Here is a 22,812-nt window from a genome sequence, read left to right as displayed (position 1 = left end):
TTGTTTTGTTTTGTTTTGTTTAGATTCCACATTTAAGTGAAATCATGTGGCATCTGTCTTTCTCAGCCTGGCTTATTTTACTTAGCATAATACATCCATAGATGTTGTTGCAAATGGCAGGATTCCTTTCTTTTTTATGGCAGAATAATATTCCATTGTGTGTATGTACACCTTCTTTATCCATTCATCTATTGATGGACATTTAAGTTGCTTCTGTATCTTGGCTACTGTATATAATGCAAACCCACTCTATATTATCCATTGCAGTGTCTTTATTACCTAGGACAATGCTGGGCACAAAGGAAGCATTCAGTATTTGTTGAATAAGACAGCACTACAGTAAACAGCCCTAGTGTAAAAATTTCTGCTATTCTAGTTTAAGCTTAGCTTAAAATAAATTCTAAATTTACTAAAATTTTAGTGTTAAAATGTAACTATTTGCATCACATGAGTGTGATGTGTGTACATGTATCAGAATCAGCAAAATAGTAAAACAATTTTAATTTTGATTTATTAGAACCCAGTAAGTAATGATTTTAAAAGCAGAATTTCCACCAAATTAACACTTAATTCAGGGCAAAAATACATTTAAAAAAACCTAAATCTTAAGGCAGAAGTAAAATATTACAAAACCAGCATGTCTATAATGCCAGAATTTTAAGATTCACACAGTATTTTATAGCACTAAAATGCTAATACAGTCAGAAATATTATCAATTGGTCCAAGATTTCCCAGTTTATAAAATGTATAGACTGCTAATTGAGGAAATTTTGTTTTGCAAGTAGTAACTACCACATAACGAAATGATTCCTTTTATGACAAAGAAACTAATAAGGCAGGAAATCTCATGGGTTTCATTTGTAAAGACTTTATAGCATTAAATATAAAGTATTACTAGCAGTATGTTTTAGATTCATCTCCCCGCCCTTAGGACCAAAAGGTATAATTCCTTCATTAAAATTTTTTCTTAAACTATCTCAATTTTTAACTCCCTTTAACTCCATTTTAAAAAATTCTGTTAACTATCATACCTATTCATTATAGGCCTGACTATACTTAGTAAAGGCATGGATTTTTTTTTTGATTATGGTAGAAATAACAATTTCAGTAAATCACTACTAATAATTTCAAACTGAAGTCTAAGAATTTTTGCACCTCCCATAAGTGAGCAACCTATGTAATATATATATATATATATATATATATATATATATATATATATGTATTTTTTTTACTTTTGTAGGTTTAAATTTTGACTAGAACCTGAGTACAGGGGAAATAAAAAAGCATTTTATCTTTATATGCAATAAACAGTAGCCCTTTTGAAAAACAGAGTTAACAACCTTAAATTTCTCCTTATGATCAAAACCTTTTTAGGGAGAGGGATAAATTTAAAAGTGCTTTAAATCAGAAAACAAGAATTAGCTAGCTTATCCATTCCACTGCACAGTGTAAAAAAATGCATTTAAAATAATTTTTAAGTCTAGCAAATATGAGGTTTATGGGTTCTTAAGTAACATTAAGTAATTACAAAGATTCTTCATCTCTATTACAAACATTTAAGCTATTTTAATAAAATGGCTGTAGACCTCACTGTACTTCTATTTATCTGTGCATTAATAAAAAGCTGTTAGAACTCTTTATTTAGTACTTCTGAAAAAGTCTAGTCAAATAAGATCACAAACTACCAGAGAAGTTTGAAATATTAATTGCAGATTCATTTCAAAGTTGATTTAGCTTCTAGAATTGGCATTTAAATCATGAATATCTTCACCAACTTGAATTCTGAAATTATAATAATCTAGCCAATATTGGTTATAGGTACAATACTGGTATTAGGTGGAAAAATAAAATAGAAAATATACTGTCAATCATGCATCTCACAATTTCATAAACTAAGTAAGACATAGCCCATAAATATTGTTGTCTTTGCAGGTTATCTCAACTTCCATAAGGCCTCAGCTGAAAGCTTATCTGCCGAAACACATCAGCACTCATGTAAAATAAAGAGAGTATAGGGAAGTGATTTTGCACATGCTACCTAGTATTTGGCTTCCAGGTTCCCCTCTTTTATGTTACTATTCTAGATATAACTCTATGTAGAGCATGAGATAAGGGGTAGATGGAAGAGAACACCTGCTGGGCTAACAAGAATATATTATTGTATAAAAAGTTTTTCAGCTGAATAACTGTTCTCACTATGGTTATGTGCAACATATAAACTGTACAACCATATTTTCTTGTATGTCCATTTGTGGAAATATTTAGGCTCAGTAAAATGTAAATTATACATTAGTTTGCTTTAAACGCAAGGATTACAGTTTTGCTAACTTTGTTTTTGGCTCAACTGTAACATAACCAAAGAAGTCTCTGCTTTAATAATACAATATGAAAAAGTTCACATATGTACATGGGTAATTCCTTCATTAAAATTTTTTCTTAAACTATCTCAATGCATCTTTACAACTGATACAACTGATCTTTACAACAAAAGTCAAAAACAAAGTAGAAATTATTCTATTTTACAGCATTTTAGGTTTTCTGAAGTTTTCCTTTAGGACTTAAAGGACATCATTGAAACGTTGCTTTCCATAGTCTGCAGGATCCATTTGAAGTTCTCGTTCTTCATCATCTATAAGGGAAATAATTATGTATTAAGAATATTTTAAAAATCACTTGCAGAAATCCAATTAATGTCTCATTTTTCTCTCAGTCTTAAGGTAGTCTTCTGGTCATTATTTTATACCTTCTGCAAACAGTGTCCTATTTCTCAGTTGCTTGTCTATAGGGTGGAAGATTAATCTTCACAAATCTTTTGATGATAGATTAGAGACAGAAAAACAGAGGAAAGTACAGCAAGATATATATAGTTAGCAAAACTTTAGGAACCCACAAACATTGTGTTAATCCCTTTATGTAAACATATTTCTATATAGATGAAGCTTAGTCCTTTAAAGCTTTGGTAGAAACTGTTCTGTACACCTTTTCATGCTTTTAAAAACCAAACATTTTTCTAATTATAAAAGTAATCCAGGAAAAGGATTAAAGATTGTGGAATAGGAAGGCAAGATGGAAAACTCCTTCCAAAAACACATAAAAGACAAACATACAGCAAATGTAACTAGACCTGAAAATCACCTGAAGAGTGCAGAACAGACCCCTACACCTGAGGAGGAAGAGAGGACCACACAGAAAAAGGTAAGGTGGGAAAGCTGTGACTGAGCTGGACCCAAGCTCTCCCTGGACCATGGCCTATAGATGGGAGAAAAAGGAACAGGGTGGGCAGGGGTTAGGAGCCCAGGAGTGCTGCACACCTGGTCCTGGAGATCTGCTCTGGGAGCACGAGCCCACATTACATTTGGTTCAGGTGATTAACAGGGCTGGACACCAGTGGCAGGTGGAACATTCTGGGAGGCTGACTTCAGCTACTGTGGAGGGCATGCATGCTCTGCCTGTCCTGAGACCCAAAGCAGAGGCAGCAGTTCAAAAGACTTGCCATCAGTGGGATGGGTACCAGAGAAGATGAGGGTTGGACAGAACTCTCTGTCAATAGAAAGGGCAGGTGAAAGATACCTGCCCAGCCCTTCTTTGGCCAAACAGATCAGGAACTCCCGGGAGCCCCAGACACTCTATCACCCTTGCTGGCAAAGCAGCCCTGAGGCTCCTCCCTGTGCACGCTGCTAACAAACAACCCACTTGGCCCAGTGGCAGTGTCAGATTTTGCTGCCTGGCAGGCAAAGGGAGACTTTCCCAGCTTGCTTGGCTCCATTTCAGCCCAACTGGAGAGGTGCCTGAAGGAGCCAGCCCCAAGAACTCCTTCCTCTCTGTAGGTGTCCAAAACCAGTGCTGCACATCTGGCTGGGGCACAATGGTCTGCCCATCTCATTAACCCTGCAGCTCTGCCATGGCTGCAGGCCAGGCAGAGGGTGGCCATGCCCACAGTGAGCCAAACAGAGAATCCTGAGCTGATCACAAAGGCAGCAGGTCAAGCAAACTGCCCACCCAGACTTAGACCTCTACAGAAGCCAGACAGAAAGGTGGTCCTGCCCATGGCACACCAAACAGCTGGGGCCCTCACAAAATAGAACCAGGCACTAGAGAGTAAAGAATCTTGAGCTTTGGGGCACTAGAGCACCAATTCTTCATAAAGCTTTTATTCTTTAGGCCAGAAAGCATAGCAGAGATATCTAAGACAAAAGAGAAACACAGAATTCCCGACAAAATGAGCAGGCAGAGATATTTGATCCAAATAAACTGCAAGAAAAAAACCCAGAAAGAGGGCTAAATGCAACAGAGATAACCAATCTTCTTGATAAAGATTTAAAAATAAAAGTCATAAACGTACTCATGGATTTACAGAAAAGTATTCAAGATCTCAGGGAGAAAGGACTTCAACCAAGAGACAGAAACCTGATAAAGAGCCACTCAGAGCTAAAGAATACAGTATCTGAAATGAAACATAAAATGGAGGGATTTAAAAGTAGATTAGATCATGTGGAGGAGGCAGTAAATGAAATAAAAATTAGAGAACAGGAAAACAAAGAAGCTGAGGAACAGAGAGAAAAAAGGATCTCTAGGAATGAAAGAACGATAAGACACTATGTGATCAGACCAAGAAACAATATTTGCATAATTGGAGAAACAGAAGAAGAGAAAGACAAAGGGATAAGAAATCTCTTTAAGGAAATAATTGTTGAAAACTTCCACAATCTGGAGAAGAAAACACTCAGGTCATAAAAGTGGAGAGAACCCATAACAAAAGGAACTGCAGCAAGACAACACCAAGACATAATACAAATTAAAGTGGCAAATATCAAGGATAAGGAGAGTGTGTTTAGAGCACCCAGAGGGAGAAAAAAAATTACTTATGAAGGAAATTCCATCAGGATATCAGCAGACTTCTCAACAGAAACTCTACAGGCCAGAAGGGAGTGGCATGATATATTTAATGTACTGAAACAGAAGGACTTCCAGCCAAAAATCCTCTACCTGGCAAGATTATCATGTAAATATGAAGCAAGTATTAACCAATTTCCAGATAAACAAAAGCTGAAGGAATTCACCACCACTAAGCCAGTCTTACAGTTATGTTAAAGGAACTGCTGTAGATGGAAATGACCCTAAGGCTACGCAGCTTTTACCAGTGAAAATAAACCCACAGTAAAGGTAGCAGACCAACTAATTATCAAGAAAGTAAAAAATTAAAACAAAAGTAGGAAAATCAATTGTACACAAACTCAGTCAAGGGATACACAAAAAGTGTATGACATTTGATACGAAAATGTGGAGGAGGAGGAGGAAGAAGAAAAAGAGTACCTTTAGATTGTGTTTGAAATAGAGTAATCAGCAATTTAAGATAGACTGTTATATAGTAAGGAAGCTATAGCTAAAGCCTGCAATAAATACACACACACACACACACACACACACACACACACACACACACACATACACACACAAATAAATTAGAAAAAGAGAGAAATCCAATCACAACACTAAAGACAACCATGAATAACAATAGAAGAGTACGAGAGAGGAAAAAAGGAACAGAGACGAGATATAAAAAAAACAACCAGAAAACAATTAATAAAATGGCAATAAGTATATATCTATCAACAATCACTTTAAATGTAAATAGACTGAATGCATCAATCAAAAGACATAGAGTGGCAGAACGGATAAGGAAACAGGATCTACCTATATGCTGCCAAGAGACTCATTTCAGACCCAAAGACATACACAGACTAAAAGTGAAGGGATGGAAAAAGATACTCCAGGCAAATAATAGGGAGAAAAAAGCAGGAGCAGCAGTACTTGTTTCAGATAAGATTGATTTCAAAACAAAGAAAGTAACAAGAGACATAGAAGGACATTAAACAGTGATAAAAGGTTCAGTCCAACAAGAGGATATAACAATTATAAGTATGCCCCCAGAAAATAGGTAAAACAAATACTAATAGAATTAAAAGGGGAAATAGATTATAACACATTCATTTTAGAAGACTTTTAACACACCATTCATATCAATAGATTAATTAGATAGAAAATAAGTAAGGAAAAGAGGTGCTGAACAATACATTAGATCAAATGGACTTAACAGATATCTACAGAACACTCCACCAAAAAGCAGCAGGATACACATTTTACTCAAGTGTACATGGAATGTTCTTCAGAATAGGTCACATACTAGGCAACAAGAAGAGCCTTAATAAACTCAAAAAGATTGAAAAATTGTATCAAGAAGCTTCTCAGACCACAATGGTATGAAACTAGAAATAAATTATACAAAGAAAACAAAAAGACTTACAAATAAGTGGAGGCTAAACAACATGCTTCTCAATAATCAATGGATCAATGAACAAATTAAAAGAGAAATCAAGCAATACATGGAGACAAACGAAAACAAAAACACAACAGCCCAAAATCTGTGGGATGTGACAAAAGGAAGTCCTAAGAGGAAAGTACACAGCAATACAGGCTTACCTCAAAAGCAAGAATAATACCAAATAAACAGTCTAAAATCACAATTAAAGAAACCAGAAAAAGAAGAACAAATGAAACCTAAAGCCATTAGAAAGAGGGATAAAGATCAGAGCAGAAATAATAAAATAGAGAAGAATAAAACAACAGAAAAAAATCAATGAATCTAGGAGCTGGTTCTTTGAGAAAATAAACAAAATAGATAAACCCCTAGTCAGACTTACCAAGAAAAAAAAGAGAGTGTACACACATAAACAGAATCAGAAATGAAGAAGGAATAATTACAACAGATATTGTAGAAATACAGAAATTTATTAGATACTATGAAAAATTATATGCCATTAAATTGGACAACCTAGAAGAAATGGACAACTCCCTAGAAAAATGCAACCTTCAAAACTGACCCAGGAAGGAAAAGAAAATCTGAACAGACCAATTATCAGCAATAAGATCAAAAGGGCAATCAAAAAACTCCCCCAAAACAAAACTTGGAGTCCAGACAGCTTCACAGCCAAATTCTACCAAACATTTAAAGAAGAGCTAATACCCACCCTTCTTAAAGCATTCCAAAAAGTAGGAGGGAATATTCCAAACTCATCTATCACTCTAGTGATACCAGTATCACTCTAATACCAAAACCAGACAAAGACACCATAAAAAAAGAAAATTAGAGACCAATATCCCTGATGCAAAAATCCTCAATAAAATATTAGCAAGCTGAATCCAAAAATACATCAAAAAGATCATCCATTATGATCAAGAGGGATTTATTCCAGCGATGCATGGATGGTATGATATTTGCAAATCCAATAACATCATACACCACATCAACAAAAGGACAAAAAACACATGATTATCTCCATAGATGCTGAAAAAGCATTTGTGAAAAATTCAACATCCATTCAGGATAAAAACTCTTAACAAAATAGGTATAGAGAGCAACTACCTCAACATAATAAAGGCCATATCTGACAAACCCACAGCCAACATTATACTTAACAGCGAAAAGCCCACAGACAAGGATGCCCACTCCCACCACTTTTATTCAATGTATTACTGGAGGTCCTAGTCATGGCAATCAGACAACACAAAAAATAAAAGGCATTCAGATTGGTAAAGAAGTTAAACTGTCACTTTTTGCAGATGACATGATATTGTACATAAAAATCCCTGAAGAATCCACCAAAAACCTGCTAGAACTAATAACTGAATTCAGCAAAGTTGCAGAATACAAAATTAATACACAGAAATCTGCTGAATTCCTATATACTAATGATGACTAGCAGAAAGAGAAATCAGGAAAACCACTCCATTTACAATTGCATCAAAAAGAATGAAATACCTAGGAATAAACCTAACCAAGGAGGTGAAAGACCTATACTCTGAAAACTACAAAAGACTCTTGAGAGAAATTAAAGAAGACACCAATAAATAGAAAAACATCCCTTGCTTGTGGATAGGAAGAATTAATATTGTCAAAATGGTTATCCTGCCTCAAGCAATCTACAGATTCAATGAAATCCTTATCAAAATACAGCAGTTGAACAAACTAGAACAAATAGTTCTAAAATTCATATTGAACCACAAAAAGACCCTGAACAGCCAACGTAACCCTGAGAAGGAAGAACAAAGCTGGGGGGATAATGCTCCCTAACTCCAAGCTCTACTACAAAGCCAAAGTACTGGCACAAGAACAGACCCAGAGATCAATGAAACAGAGCCCAGAGCCCAGATATAAGCCCATACATATATCATCAATTAATATATGATAAAGGAGCCATGAATATACAATGGAGAAAAGACAGCTTCTTCAGAACAAAGTAGCAGTAGACCCACAGACACTGAGAAGTGACTAGTGGTTACCAAGGGAGAGGGGAGTAGGTGGGAGCTGGGGAAGGGAAAGGGAGGACTGTTGAACCACTGTGATGTACATTTGATAATAAAATATAATAACAATCATTTCAAATTCTTCCAATATGTTATTAACAGTTAAAAATGGGGAAAAAAGTAATCCACAGTCATCATGTAAAAATTAGAAAATAAAAGGTAGAAAATAAACTATCCATAATCCCAACACTTAATGCTACAGTGAATTTCTTTGCTTCTCCCCAACAAGCTTAACAGCAACTTCCAAAATGGACTATATTAACCAAAACTTAACCTTTTCTTTATCAAAAAGAAAAAAATTATTACATACTGTTACACAGTAACATCCTTAAAGTCACTTAGAGTTGTTATATTAAACAAGTTCATATAGTGTTTTGGAGTCTACTTATTTGGGTATTGACAGATTTTTCTGGGTCCTTCTTCAATATAACCTGTCATACACATTACTGTAAGTTTATCTGCCAATAACAATCCTTCTTTTCTAATTTTACGACAAACTATGGGTTTTGAAATAAGAGTGCTCAGACTGTAAAAATAAGAAAAAGAAAAAAAAAGTATTTATTTTAATCAGAGTCCAAGAGGCTCCATTTTTAGTACTTGACTTTTAACAACATCTTTTGGTGCCTCCACATCTTTAAAAACTAACTTTTCTTACTTTCAGTTTCACAGTTAAAATAGATAATCCAGTAGTTTAGTTTTTGATAGAAGTGTTGCTACTACAGTTGTCTGGAAATAAAATTTTGTAATTTAAAGAGAGTTTCTGAAATCTATTCTTTTAGCTTTAATAGGTTTTCCATTCTGAGCTTCTCTAGTATATCCTATGGTAAAATTTTGTTGAGGAAAGATGTCTTGTGGTGTACATACTATGTATTAACTTTTCATAATGATGGGTAATTTCTACTTTTATATTCATAAAAAATGCCAAATTAACTTTCTCTTTATTTTCAATAACTTTCCTGTTAAACTTAGAGAAATTCTTATATGGAATTGCAGGGGACATGTTCATTGCATTATATTCAAACAAATTGATCTCATATCATTAATAGTGTACTCCACTAGGTATGATGACCCCAAATCTGTTATGCATAAAGGCTGAAATTATATCCATAATCACACTTCTTTTTGAAAATATGCTAATCAATCTCTTATCAAAGAATTCTTTATATTTTAAAAAATTATCCTTGGTTTTGAAACGGAAAACAATCACTTGGAACCTCTCTAGAAAGTTCTCCTTAGGATCCATGTTATGGGATCTCATCTTATAGCTATAACCTATCTTTCAGGACTTTAGTAATTAAATGAAAACTTAATCACCATGCAGCAGTGGGAAAAGGATTATATAAAGGAGAATTTCCAGAAATTTTACCAGGAAAGTTACTGAAAGAAAAAATATTGTAAATTTTTTGGGATTTTAAAGTCAATAATTGTAAAGACAAAACAAGATAACAGCAAAGGCCTATGAATGGAAAAAATGAATTCTAGAGACTGGGGAGCCACGATGGCGGCAGGAGGAGTTACACGGAAATCTCCTCCCAAAAACATATATATTTGAGAAAATACAACAAATACAACTATTACTAAAAGAGACACCAGTGGATACACTACAACAGCCAGGATACATCTACATCTGTGAGAACTCAGCATCACATGAAGGTTATAACATAAAAGCCGTGACTCAGTGGGACCGGACACTCCCCTACCTCACACCTCGGCAGGAAGAAAGGAGTCGAAGTGTGGAGGGAGTGAAAGCCCTGGACTGCTCAACAACCAGCTATAGAAATCTGCACCAGGAGTGCAGACACATGGTGCAAGGGGTGTTGGATATTAAAGAAATGGAAAAGCAAAACCTGCAAGCAGGTCCCTGCAACCAGCGCCCCTGAGACAAAAGAAAAGCGAGTGCTTTTTGAAAGTCTTAAAGGGACAGGGACCCCACAGTTGGACGAAGTCGTCCCGGCACACTCAGCTCAGCACCTGGGAATGCTGGGGAACTCTAGGCGATGAAACCCCCTGGGCGGCAGTGCAGCTCTGAAGCCTCTCACGGCGATAATCAGCCTGCCAGTTGTTCCCCCAACGGGTGTGGACCCCGACACACCGTCCCAGTAGTGGGAGAGCGGCAGCGAGTACCAGGGGTAGTGGCACCAGAAGGGTCAGGGAGCAGCCCACGCGAGCCGGCGGTGGTGGTGCCCAAGAGGCCTGGGTGCCAGAGCCACAGGGGACCAGGAGCGACCTGCACGAGCCTGCAGAGGCGGTGACCGAGTGGCCTGGGAGTGGCCCATGCGTGCTAGTGGCGGTGGTGGCAGAAGGGCCGAGCAGAGGCCGCAAGAGCCTGCAGCGGTGGTGACCAAGGGGCCCAGGAGAGGCTTGCATGCACCTGCGGTGGTGCCAGAGGGGCCCGAGTGTGGCCAGCATGAGCCAGTGGTGGCAGTGCCAGAGGGGCTAGGGAGTGGCTGGCAGGAGCCAGCGGTGGCAGTGGAGGAGTACCCAAGGAGCAACCACGCCCAGAGCAGCCGCCCAGAATCTTAGCCAGGTGCACAGCCGCATAGACCAGACCCAAAGGCCGCTGTTGGCACACAGCTGCCCGGCAGGGGTGCTGCTTTCGCAGGAGAGCGCACCCAGAGCACCTGCCACTCCTGGCAGGGCTCTGCGCTACTCTGATGGAGACACTGCCCACAGCAGCTTAGGGGATTAACTTGGAGGCGGCTCCAGGAGTGCGGGTAACCGACACAGGCAGTGGAGAAGGGCAAGGTGTCCAGAAAGCAGGAAAGGACTTTGCTCTCCCAGCTGACACACACGCTACCTGCCTACAGCTACCTCTATTGCCATGAAAAGACAGAAGAATTTAGTCCAGCCCAAAATACTCCAGACAACCCCTGAGAGAGGGCCTGGGGAGACAGACCAACCAATCTCCCCAAAAAATAATTCAAATAAAGGTCATAACCATGCTAATGGATCTGCAGAGAAATATGCAAGAGCTAAAGGAGCAAGTACAGAGGGAGAATAAAGAAATAAAACAATCTCTGGGAGGACTTAAGAGCAGACTGGATGACTTGCAAGAGGCCGTTAATGGAATAGAAATTGGAGAACAGGAATGCAGAGAAGCTGAGGCAGAGAGATAAAAGGATCTTGAGGAATGAAAGAATATTAAGAGAACTGTGTGACCAATCCAAACGGAACAATATTTGCATTATTGGGGTACCAGAAGAAGAAGAGAGAGAAAAAGGGATAGAAAGTGTCTTTGAAGAAACAATTGCTGAAAACTTCCCCAAACTGGGGGAGGGAAATAGTTGCTCAGACTATGGAAGCACACAGAACTCCCAACAGAAAGGACCCAAAGAGGACAACAAGAAGACACATAAGAATTAAAAAGGCAAAGATCAAATACAAGGACAGAGTATTAAAGGCAGCCAGAGAGAGAAAAAAGGTCACCTAAAAAGGAAAACCCATCAGGCTATCATCAGACTTCTCAACAGAAACCTTACAAGCCAGAAGAGAATGGCATGATATATTTAATGCAAACAGAAGGGCCTTGAATCAAGAACACTGTATCCAGCACAATTACCATTTAAATATGAAGGAAGGATTAAACAATTCCCAGACAAGCAAAAGTTGAGGGAATTTGCCTCCCACAAACCACCTATACAGGGTATTTTAGAGGGACTGCTCTAGATGGGAGCACTCCTAAGGCTAAATAGAAGCCACCAGAGAAAATAAAATCACAGCAAAGAAAGCAGACCAACCAAATAGTAACAAAAGGCAAAAAATAAAATAAACGATCCACAAAAGCAGTCAAAAGAAACACAAAAGAGCACAGAACAAAACACCCATCATATGAAGAATGGAGGAGGAGGAATAAGAAGGGAGAGAAATAAGGAATCATCAGACAGTGTTTATAATAGCTCAATAAATTAGTTAAGTTAGACAGTAAGATACTAAAGAAGCTACCCTTGAACCTTTGGTAACCACGAACCTTAAGCCTGCAATGGCAATAAGTACATATCTTTCAATAATCATCCTAAATGTAAATGGACTGAATGTACCAATCAAAAGACACAAAGTAACAGAATGGATAAAAAAACAAGATCCATCTATATGCTACTTACAAGAGACTCACCTCAAACCCAAAGACATGCACAGACTAAAAGTAAAGGGACAGAAAAAGATATTTCATGCACACAACAGGGAGAAAAAATCAGGTGTTGCAGTACTCGTATCAGACAAAATAGACTTCAAAACAAAGAGAGTAACAAGAGATAAAGAAGGACATTACATAATGAGGGGTCACTCCAACAAGAGAATATAACCATTATATATATATATATATATATATATATATATATATATATATATATATATATATATATATATGCACCCAATACAGTAGCACCAGCATATGTGAAACAAATACTAACAGAACTAAAGGAGGAAATAGAATGCAATGCATTCATTTTGGGAGACTTCAACATACCACTCACTCCAATAGATCCACCAGAGGGAAAATAAGCAAGGAAACAGAGGCACTGAACAACACGCCAGAACAGACTGACCTAATAGACATCTATAGAACTCTACCTCCAAAAGCAACAGGATACACATTCTTCTCAAGTGCACATGGAACATTATCCAGAATAGACCACATACTAGGCCACAAAAGGAGCCTCAGTAAATTCAAAAAGACTGAAATCCTACCAACCAACTTTTCAGACCACAAAGGTATAAAACTAGAAATAGATTGTACAAAGAAAGCAAAAAGGCTCACAAACACTTGGAGGCTTAACAACATGCTCCTAAATAATCAATGGATCAGCGACCAAATTAAAGTAGAGATCAAGGAATATATGGAAACAAATGACAAAAACAACACAAAGTCCCAACTTCTGTGGGATGCAGCAAAAGCAGTCTTAAGAGGAAAGTATATAGCGATCCAGGCACACTTGAAGAAGGAAGAACAATCCCAAATGAATAGTCTAACATCACAATTATCAAAACTGGAAAAAGAAGAACAAATGAGGCCTAAAGTCAGCAGAAGGGGGGACATAATAAAGATCAGAGAAGAAATAAATAAAATTGAGAAGAATAAAATGAGAAAAAATCAATGAAACCAAGAGCTGGTTCTTTGAGAAAATAAACAAAATAGATAAGCCTCTAACCAGACTTATTAAGAGAAAAAGAGAATCAACACACATCAACAGAATCAGAAACGAGAAAGGAAAAATCACGACGGACCCCACAGAAATACAATTATTAGAGAATACTATGAAAACCTATATGCTAACAAACTGGAAAACCTAGAAGATATGGACAACTTCCTAGAAAAATACAACCTTCCAAGACTGACCAAAGAAGAAACAGAAAATCTAAACAGACTAATTACCAGCCACGAAATGGAAGCGGTAATCAGAAAACTACCCAAGATCAAAACCCCAGGGCTAGATGGATTTACCTCAGAATTTTATCAGACATACAGAGAAGACATAATACCAATTCTCCTTAACGTTTTCCAAAAAATAGAAGAGGACGGAATACTCCCAAACTCATTCTATGAAGCCAACATCTCCATAATACCAAGACCTGGGAAAGACCACACCAAAAAAGAAAACTACGGACCAATATCCCTGATGAACATAGATGCAAAAATACTCAACAAAATATTAGCAAACCGAATTCAAAAATACATTAAGAGGATCATACACCATGACCAAGTGGGATTCATCCCAGGGATGCAAGGATGGTACAACATTCGAAAATCCATCAACATCATCCACCACATCAACAAAAAGAAGGACAAAAACCACATGATCATCTCCATAGATGCTGCAAAAGCATTCAACAAAATCTCCCACATCCATTCATGATAAAAACTCTCAACAAAATGGGTATAGGGGGCAAGTACCTCAACATAATAAAGACCATACATGATAAACCCACAGCCAACATCATACTGAACAGCAAGAAGCTGAAAGCTTTTCCTCTGACATTGGGAACAAGACAGGGATGCCCACTCTCCCACTCTTATTCAACATAGTACTGGAGGTCCTAGCCATAGCAATTAGACAAAACAAAGAAATACAAGGAATCCAGATTGGTAAAGAAGAAGTTAAACTGTCAGTATTTGCAGATGACATGATATTGGACATAAAAAACCCTAAGACTCCACTCCAGAACTACTAGAACTAATAACAGAATTCAGCAAAGTTGCAGGGTACAAAATTAACACACAGAAATCTGTGGCTTTCCGATACACTAACAATGAACTAATAGAGAAATCAGGAAAACAATTCCATTCACAAATGCTTCAAAAAGAATAAAATACCTAGGAATAAACCTAACCAAGGAAGTGAAAGACCTATACCCTGAAAACTATGAACACTCTTCAGAGAAATTAAAGAGGACACTAACAAATGGAAACTCATCCCATGCTCTTGGCTAGCAAGAATTAATATAGTCCAAATGGCCAACCTGCCCAAAGCAATATACAGATTTGATGCAATCCCTATTAAATTACCAACATCATTCTTCAACGAACTGGAACAAATAGTTCAAAAATTCATATGGAACAACCAAAGACCCCAAATACCCAAAGCAATCCTGAGAAGGAAGAATAAAGTGGGGGTGATCTCGCTCCCCAACTTCAAGCTCTACTACAAAGCCATAGTAATCAAGACAATTTGGTACTGGCACAAGAACAGAGCCACAGACCAGTGGAACAGAATAAAGAGTCCAGATATTAACCCAAACATATATGGTCAATTAATATACGGTACAGGAGCCATGGACATACAATGGGGAAATGACAGTCTCTTCAACAGATGGTGCTAGCAAAACTGGACAGCTACATGTAAGAGAATGAAACTGGATCACTATCTAACCCCATACACAAGAGTAAATTCGAAATGGATCAAAGACCTGAATGTAAGTCATGAAACCATAAAACTCTTAGAAAAAAAACATAGGCAAAAATCTCTTAGACATAAACATGAGTGACCTCTTCTTGAACATATCTCCCTGGGCAAGGGAAACAAAAGTGAAAATGAACAAGTGGGACTATATCAAGCTGAAAAGCTTCTGTAAAGCAAAGGACATCATGAATAGAACAAAAAGGTATCCTACAATATGGGAGAGTATATTCATAAATGACAGATCCGATAAAGGGTTGACATCCAAAATATATAAAGAACTAACACACCTCAACAAACAAAAAGCAAATAATTGAAGTAAAAAATGGGCAGAGGAGCTGAACAGACAGTTCTCTAAAGAAGGAATTCAGATGGCCAACAGACACATGAAAAGATGCTTCACATCGCTTGTCATCAGAGAAATGCAAATTAAAACCACAATGAGATATCACCTCACACCAGTAAGGATGGCTTCCATCCAAAAGACAAAGAACAACAAATTTTGGCGAGGTTGTGGAGAAAGGGGAACCCTCCTACACCACTGGTGGGAATGTAAATTAGTTCAACCATTATGGAAAGCATAGGTTCCTCAAAATGCTCAAAATAGAAATACCATTTGACCCAGGAATTCCACTTTTAGGAATTTTCCCTAAGAATACAGCAGCCCAGTTTGAGAAAGATAGATGCACCCCTATGTTTATCGCAGTACTATTTACAATAGCCAAGAAATGGAAGCAACCTAAGTGTCCATCAGTAGACGAATGGATAAAGAAGAGGTGGTACATATACACAATGGAATATTATTCAGCCATAAGAAGAAAACAGATCCTACCATTTGCAACAATATGGATGGACCTAGAGGGTATTATGCTCAGTGAAATAAGCCAGGCTGAGAAAGACAAGTACCAAATGATTTCACTCATATGTCGAGTAGAAGAACAAAGAAAAACTGAAGGAACAAAACAGCAGTAGAATCCCAGAACCCAAGAATGGACTAACAGTTACCCAATGGAAAGGGACTGAGGAGGATCAGTGGAAAGGGAGGGATAAGGGTGGGGAAAAGAAAGGGGGCATCACAATTAGCATGTATAATGTGTGTGGGGGGCACAGGGAGGGCTGTACAATACAGAGAAGACAAGTAGTGATTCTACAGCATCTTACTAAGCTGACGGACAGTGACTGTAATGGGGTTGGGGGCGGGGAGTTGGTGAATGGGGGAACCTAGTAAACATAATGTTCTTCATGTAATTGTAGATTAATGATACCAAAATTTTTTGAAAAATGAATTCTAGTCCTGACTCAGGCACTTAAACATTATCTAGTCCCTAAACCTCTTTAGACCTCTAACTACCTTCTCAGTTGAATAGACATAACTGTTTTTCTCAACTAAAAAAAAATAATACATATAATGACAATCTTTACTTCCAAAGTTCTGTATAAATATACAGAGGAGTTTGCTGGTTTTATTAATTTATGTTCTTTAGCAAAGTTTTAATATTGTTTTTCAGAATTTCATAGGACTTTTGGGATACTGAATTTTTCTAACACTGAGTTATCATTTACATTAACTAGAATCCATTTGCAGGGTAACTATTCTAACCAGAAATTAAGTTTCTATTCATAACCTCTTTGCATTTATCCATAAAATATGAAGTTACCTAACCAAATGTAACAGAATAACAGATAACTACTAAATATAACTATATGGACTAATATTTTATTTCATTTTACAAAGCAGCAAAATTTGTAAATAGCTCAACATAAAATGACTGGTAAAGGAAATGTAAAGACACTGATAATTCATTAACAATTCCTAAATTTCCTCTGAAGTCAAGAAAAGACCACCTCCATAAAGCAAGTTCCACCAAGCAAGAACATCTTGGGGTAATCACGCAGTGAAGCTCCACTAAAATATACAAATTAATCCACAGGCCAAAGTGCAATTTCCTCTAAAGCATGCAACTCAAAGAAAAAAATCCTGTATTTGCTTTTGTTTTTTAAAAATTATTATTTTATTCAACAAACTCATATATTGCTTATAGTGTGAAAGACCGTGTTCTAAGTGCTGAACATCATAGTTAAATCATATAATCCACGTAACAGCTGTTCAGTTAGGTAACTATATTTATCCCTATTTTACAGATGAGGAAATTGAGGCATAGAGATTAGGTAATTCACAAGGTCACACAACTAGTAAATGGTAGAGCTAGGAATCAAATCCAGGGAGTTGGCTCCAGAATCCAGACAGCTAAGCACCATGCTAAGCTGCCTTCCATAGATATACTTAGTAATATGCATTTCATATTCTATTAAACAAACTTGGAACTTCTTTGGGATTAAGGATAAGAGTAAAAGGGAATTTGTAAACATCCATCTCCTTATTACAGTAAAGAATGAATTAAAAGATATATCTGCCAGATGTATAGTATTTCTAAAATTAATCTTTCAGCTATTATTTTCATTGGGTCATTTAAAGAAGTTAGGAGAAAAACATTTTTTTACACCATTGTAAATTAAATAATTTTTGTTTTAGAATGCCTCAGGAAATCAGGAATTAAAAATCAAAATTAAGATTAATCATACCAAAATAAAAATAAAATAAAATAAAATAAAAATTTACAGAAAGAAAGAAAAAAAATCAAAATTAGCCAGGATTGTAAATCCATGAAAAATAGGCTTCACTTAATTCTACAAGAAAATACTCTGCAGGTAGTGCTTAACCCAATGATCATCAGAGATAAAGCTGGAATGCTTCAGCTCTCTTTTGGCACAGATGCTACCTACCAAAGGCTCCATTTCTTAATCCAGCATTTTGGAGACCAAAGCCAGAATGTGTCCTTAGCTAAAGCCAGAATCTTTGTCCTTCAGCTGGCATCTCAAATCCTAGAGATCCAACAGCATGAGAAAAAAACTCTTAATACTAGAGAGGGCAGAGAAGAGCCCTTAATGCTAGAATCTTAATAGTGTTTCTGAAGTGCATTATCAGTTTCTGGTATCTCTGGCTGCCGAGTTTCAAAGGTGAAAGCAAAGTTTCTACTTCTTTTCTGGGTTTGGGGCAAGATTGTTATTTCAGGCATGCTGAAACCTGGAACACATCTTCCTATAATACTTGTGTTACAGCGATTTCACATAAATGTGACCAAAGAAGTTTAGAATTTAGAAGGACTATCTATTCTAGTTCAACACTGTCATATCACAGATGAAGAAATTGTGGCCCAGAGAGTTTAAATGACTTGAAGAGGAACACACAGCTGGTTCCTAACTCTCAGGCTAATGTTTTCTCTGCTCTATTTCACTGCCTTCTTTGGCTACAAGTGCAAACTGGCCTGGGAACTCAACCATTATTTCTACATTGAAGCTATGAAAAATGCTTTTAAATTTCAAATATTCTAAGTTAGTAGTAAGTATTTGGTATCCAAAATGTTGATGAGTTAGGGAACAGCCATAATTCTCCCTCCCACTTTTTGGATAGTTAATACTATACCTAAAGAATCCCTGAAAAGATGTCTAAGATTATTTGGGTCTCCAGTATTCGTTTTTAGTCAGTTTACCCACACTTATCCCTCTTTATTTGCTGGAACTGATGTCCTGTTGGCTACTGTCCCACCCTTTTGCTATCATCAGTGAACCCCAAAATGGGATTAGAAAAATGTTAAATGGTAATCTCCAGCTCAAGTAAGGTTCACTTGCAAACAAAGAAACCCCAAAATTTAACAATCCCTTTCTTACTTCATGAAGGTTATCATCTTAGGTCATTTCCTTATAGTCCTTAAAAACAATGGACTTATTTTTCTACCATCCAAAGTGGAAAGTGGCAATGAGAACTGGAGTAAGTGAGGAAAAAGGGAACAGGAAAGAGAGAGAGAAGGCACTGAAGATAAATGGACCTACTATGGATAGAAACCACAAAAATATTAAACTAAAAATGTCTGATAAAATTCATCAACTTTAAGATAGCTAAAAATGTAAGAAATGATTTTCAACAATGATTAAAATTAATTGCTCTAATAAAAACCTCAAAATTACCCAATGAGATATGGTAGAAGCCCTTATGAAACAAAACTAGAGAATCATTAAAGTGTAAACCAAGTAAACTAATAAGACCAGAAGTTAAAGTTATTATCCTGATCACAGTTATTATAAGAATAAAGGTTCAACTAGAAAAGCATAAAATTATCAGTTAACATTTGCCAAAGGCCCTATCTATGCTAAGTACTATGGGGCTGGGTGTCTTTATGAAGGCAGAAAAGGATACAAACAAAACAGAAGCCAAAATAAATGAACATTGTTGGCCTCTAAGAGCTTACAATCTAGTTGGAGATGTGATATACATGCATGAAAAAGCCTTAAAACAATGTTATAAATAATTGCAAATAAATATAACCCAAACAAGTCACAAAAGCAATGAGAAAAAGTAAAATTTATGAAAAATGGATGAGATTATAGAAATGGTAAATATTATTTATTCAATACTACCAAAAAGTGTTTGAGTATCTCATTGATACATCCTTACATAACTCCTAGCATTTATTAATCTCTTTCTATTCCCAATAACCATTCTTCCAAAACTAGAATGTACTATCAAAATAATGCCTAGGTGGATGTTAAGAGTCTCTAGATTCCCTTCTTCTATTAACTATATAATACTCTAGGACTATATTTTCTTTTGATATAAAAACAATTTTGTCATGAATCTATAAATAAAATTTAATTACTTTAAAGAGTTAAGGAAGAAATCAAGACAGGTTATGCTGAAAAATAGTTCATGCATCATATAAAATCTAATACATAACACACATTAAATTCATAATCAACTTTTATAGAAAAGAGAAAAAACCTACAAATACTACTGAACAATATAAGCAGGCAGAAAACAGGCCTAAAAGCTTGCAATAAAGCAACATACTCCAATATGCATGCATGGGTAGGGCTGCATGCACACAGGTAGATTCCGAACTTTCAATAACTTAAAAGCTCAGAAGTGACACAGCTAACAAGGAAAATATGTTGAATCTGTGTATTAAACATAAAACAGACAAATCTTCACAAACTGATCGTTATATATAAATTTTAAGCCTCTTAGAAAAAATTTCAAAAACAGCCTTCCTATGCTGAATCAGTAGTGAAATAACCTTTACTGTGAAGACCATTCCCTTTGTGGCTTCCCTTATAACAAAAACGCTGTTTGGTCAACGTTTGTACCTAGAATAATGAAATGCTTTCAGATGAGAGACTGGAAAAGAATTATTTGAGGGAGTATTTACCTTAGGAAAAGTTTAGAGCTTCTTTAAAAGTTTAATTCTAAAATTTCTGAAGATTCTGAGTTTCAAATTACAACTGTATTAATAATACATACAAAAACTAAAAATGAAAATAATTAAAATAGTGTATTTATAGCTCTACAAATATCACTATCATAAAATGGTTCAAAATAAAATTGAAAAACTGCACAGAATCTCTGTATTAAGACTGTACTGCTACTAATAAGTAGGGAAAATTCTACACAAATTCAACCAAAAAACTTAAGAGGTGGGTTTCACGGTCACAGCATGGAGGCCAGGCCCACGCTCACCTTGGACGTCTTCCTCTCCACCATCACCATCTTCTTCCTCATTGTAAGCCAGCTCAGCCTGCTTGTCTGCCTCATACTCACCTACGTTACCATCATCCCCATTATAATCCGCCAGTTTAGAGCCATGCTGCGGATCAACAGGGGATTCATTTTCATCAAAGAATCGGCCTGTGAAGTAGGTAAAGGATTAATTCAAGAGTAAAGAGTGAGGCAAAGAAGGGACCTATACTGGAGGCAGACCAGAAAGGAGACAAGTGAAACCTGGCAACTTTCAGGATACTGGTTATAAAAAAGATATATTTTATGAAGGTTATCCAAGACAAAAGGAAGTAAGAAGACAGAAAATAACTTCTATTTAAGAATTTCTCTTTTGTGCTAGTTTTAGTACTTGCTACTTAAGGTTTGAATGTTTTCTTACAAAAACCCATTTTTAGGATTTTTTCCTAGTAACCAATGACTTCTGATACAAATATTTGTCTAATTTAACACTTTAGGAGAATGAATAATTTTCTTATTAGACAGAATACATATTTGAACATTGTAGTCATTTATTGCTCCATGAAATACTACTTTCCATAAATCATTTTGATAATTTTTTTACATAAAAATAAACAAGTACTATGTAGGCTAGTTCTTTGGATTCTAAGACAAACTGACATATCTGAGGACTATCTCCAGTTCCTTCAGTAATAGTCACTTACTATAGTCATAGATTTCCATGGAACGATGTCAGAGAAAGTAAACTTATCATAATCCTGAGTGGTATGTGTTTTGAAAAAACATCCAAGGTAATTCTGATTTATTTTCACCCATTTCCTAAACCAGATTTTGAAAAGCCAATGGTAGAGGAAGCTTAAGAAAGCCCACCTATATAAAGCTGTTATACAGTACACATTCCAAACAATTAGAAATCAACAAGATCAACAGACATAACTACCTACTGTAGAAAGCTACTCAACAACTAGACACTGAAAATAAAAATCAGGCACACTAGTATCTGACTCACAAACATAAGTTAAACTCTACTTGAACACAAACATAAGTTAAACTCTACTTTGACATCAAGCATATGAGTAAATTTTATTCCAGACCCTAAAATATGAATAACATTAACTTAATAATTATGTGAGAAATTAAGACTTTAAAAAATTATAAGAACTTTCTATGATAGGTCTAAAATTTTTGGTATTACATTCTAAAACTTTATACTGCTATGAGACATTCAGGAGAAAAATTAACTTTCTTTCTTTGCAATGAAAGGTTAAGTACAAATGCAAAGAATTGTGGAGGTACTAATCTTTTCTACAGGTGGCTCACCATATCATCAGGCCAATATATTTCTAACTGCTTGGTAAATAGCGAATCAAGAATACAGTTAAAGAAAAAAATCATACTTACATAGGTTTTTAAAGAGTGAACAGTGGTTTACAACAGGAGACTGAAGTAATTTGGGCCAATAAAAAAAGCATAAGAATCTATTTTATCTATTCCAGAATAAGGTTGGGTGTGTACAATCAATAAATATATGGAAAAGCTGATTAAAAATAGTTAGAGAAAATAAATGGATATACAAGAGTTAAAAAGGAAAAACAGTAACAAGAAGAACAGGCAAATTGTGAGAAAGACACTCTATCTCCTAATGATAGCAATACAAAGCAAAACATTTTGGTGGCTTTTATTAGTATTTTTTTCTCTAATAAAATAAGTGATGCCAATTTACACAGGAAAAAGGGGGATTTATAGAAATTTGTATTTTTCTTTTTTTTAATATGCAATTTACTATGGACAAAATACCTGGAACAGTTAAATCATCTTTATGTAATATGAAACTGCTGTTTTAAATATATAAACATTTTAATATGGTAGCTACTAGTGAATTTCTCAAAATACAGTATTTCCTCTAAGAAACTTTGGACAGGTTAACTGCGAATAATTATGGAAGACTTTTCAAGATTTTTAAAGGCCTCCTATACCAACTT

General features: G+C 36.1%; 1 protein-coding gene across 2 annotated transcripts in view; it reads right to left on the bottom strand.

Moving 5' to 3' along the window:
• Nucleotides 1-493: 493 nt before the first annotated feature.
• GOLM2 (golgi membrane protein 2) overlaps nt 494-22,812 on the bottom strand; it is a 163,324-nt gene continuing 141,005 nt past the window's right edge. The window contains exons 9-10 of one of the 2 annotated variants that reach the window (XM_037022156.2): nt 20,834-21,001; nt 494-2,633 (exon numbers count right to left, since the gene is read on the bottom strand). In XM_037022156.2, the coding sequence (XP_036878051.1) occupies nt 2,563-2,633; nt 20,834-21,001 (239 nt within the window). In that variant the 3' untranslated portion in view covers nt 494-2,562. The remainder of the gene's footprint in view (nt 2,634-20,833; nt 21,002-22,812) is intronic. The other variant, XM_037022157.2, reaches the window with a different exon arrangement.

Source organism: Manis javanica, chromosome 8, assembly GCF_040802235.1.
Source record: "Manis javanica isolate MJ-LG chromosome 8, MJ_LKY, whole genome shotgun sequence".
Lineage (NCBI taxonomy): Eukaryota > Metazoa > Chordata > Mammalia > Pholidota > Manidae > Manis > Manis javanica.
The sequence above is the reverse complement of the archived record's forward strand: the minus strand, read 5'-3'. Positions and strand labels throughout refer to the sequence as shown.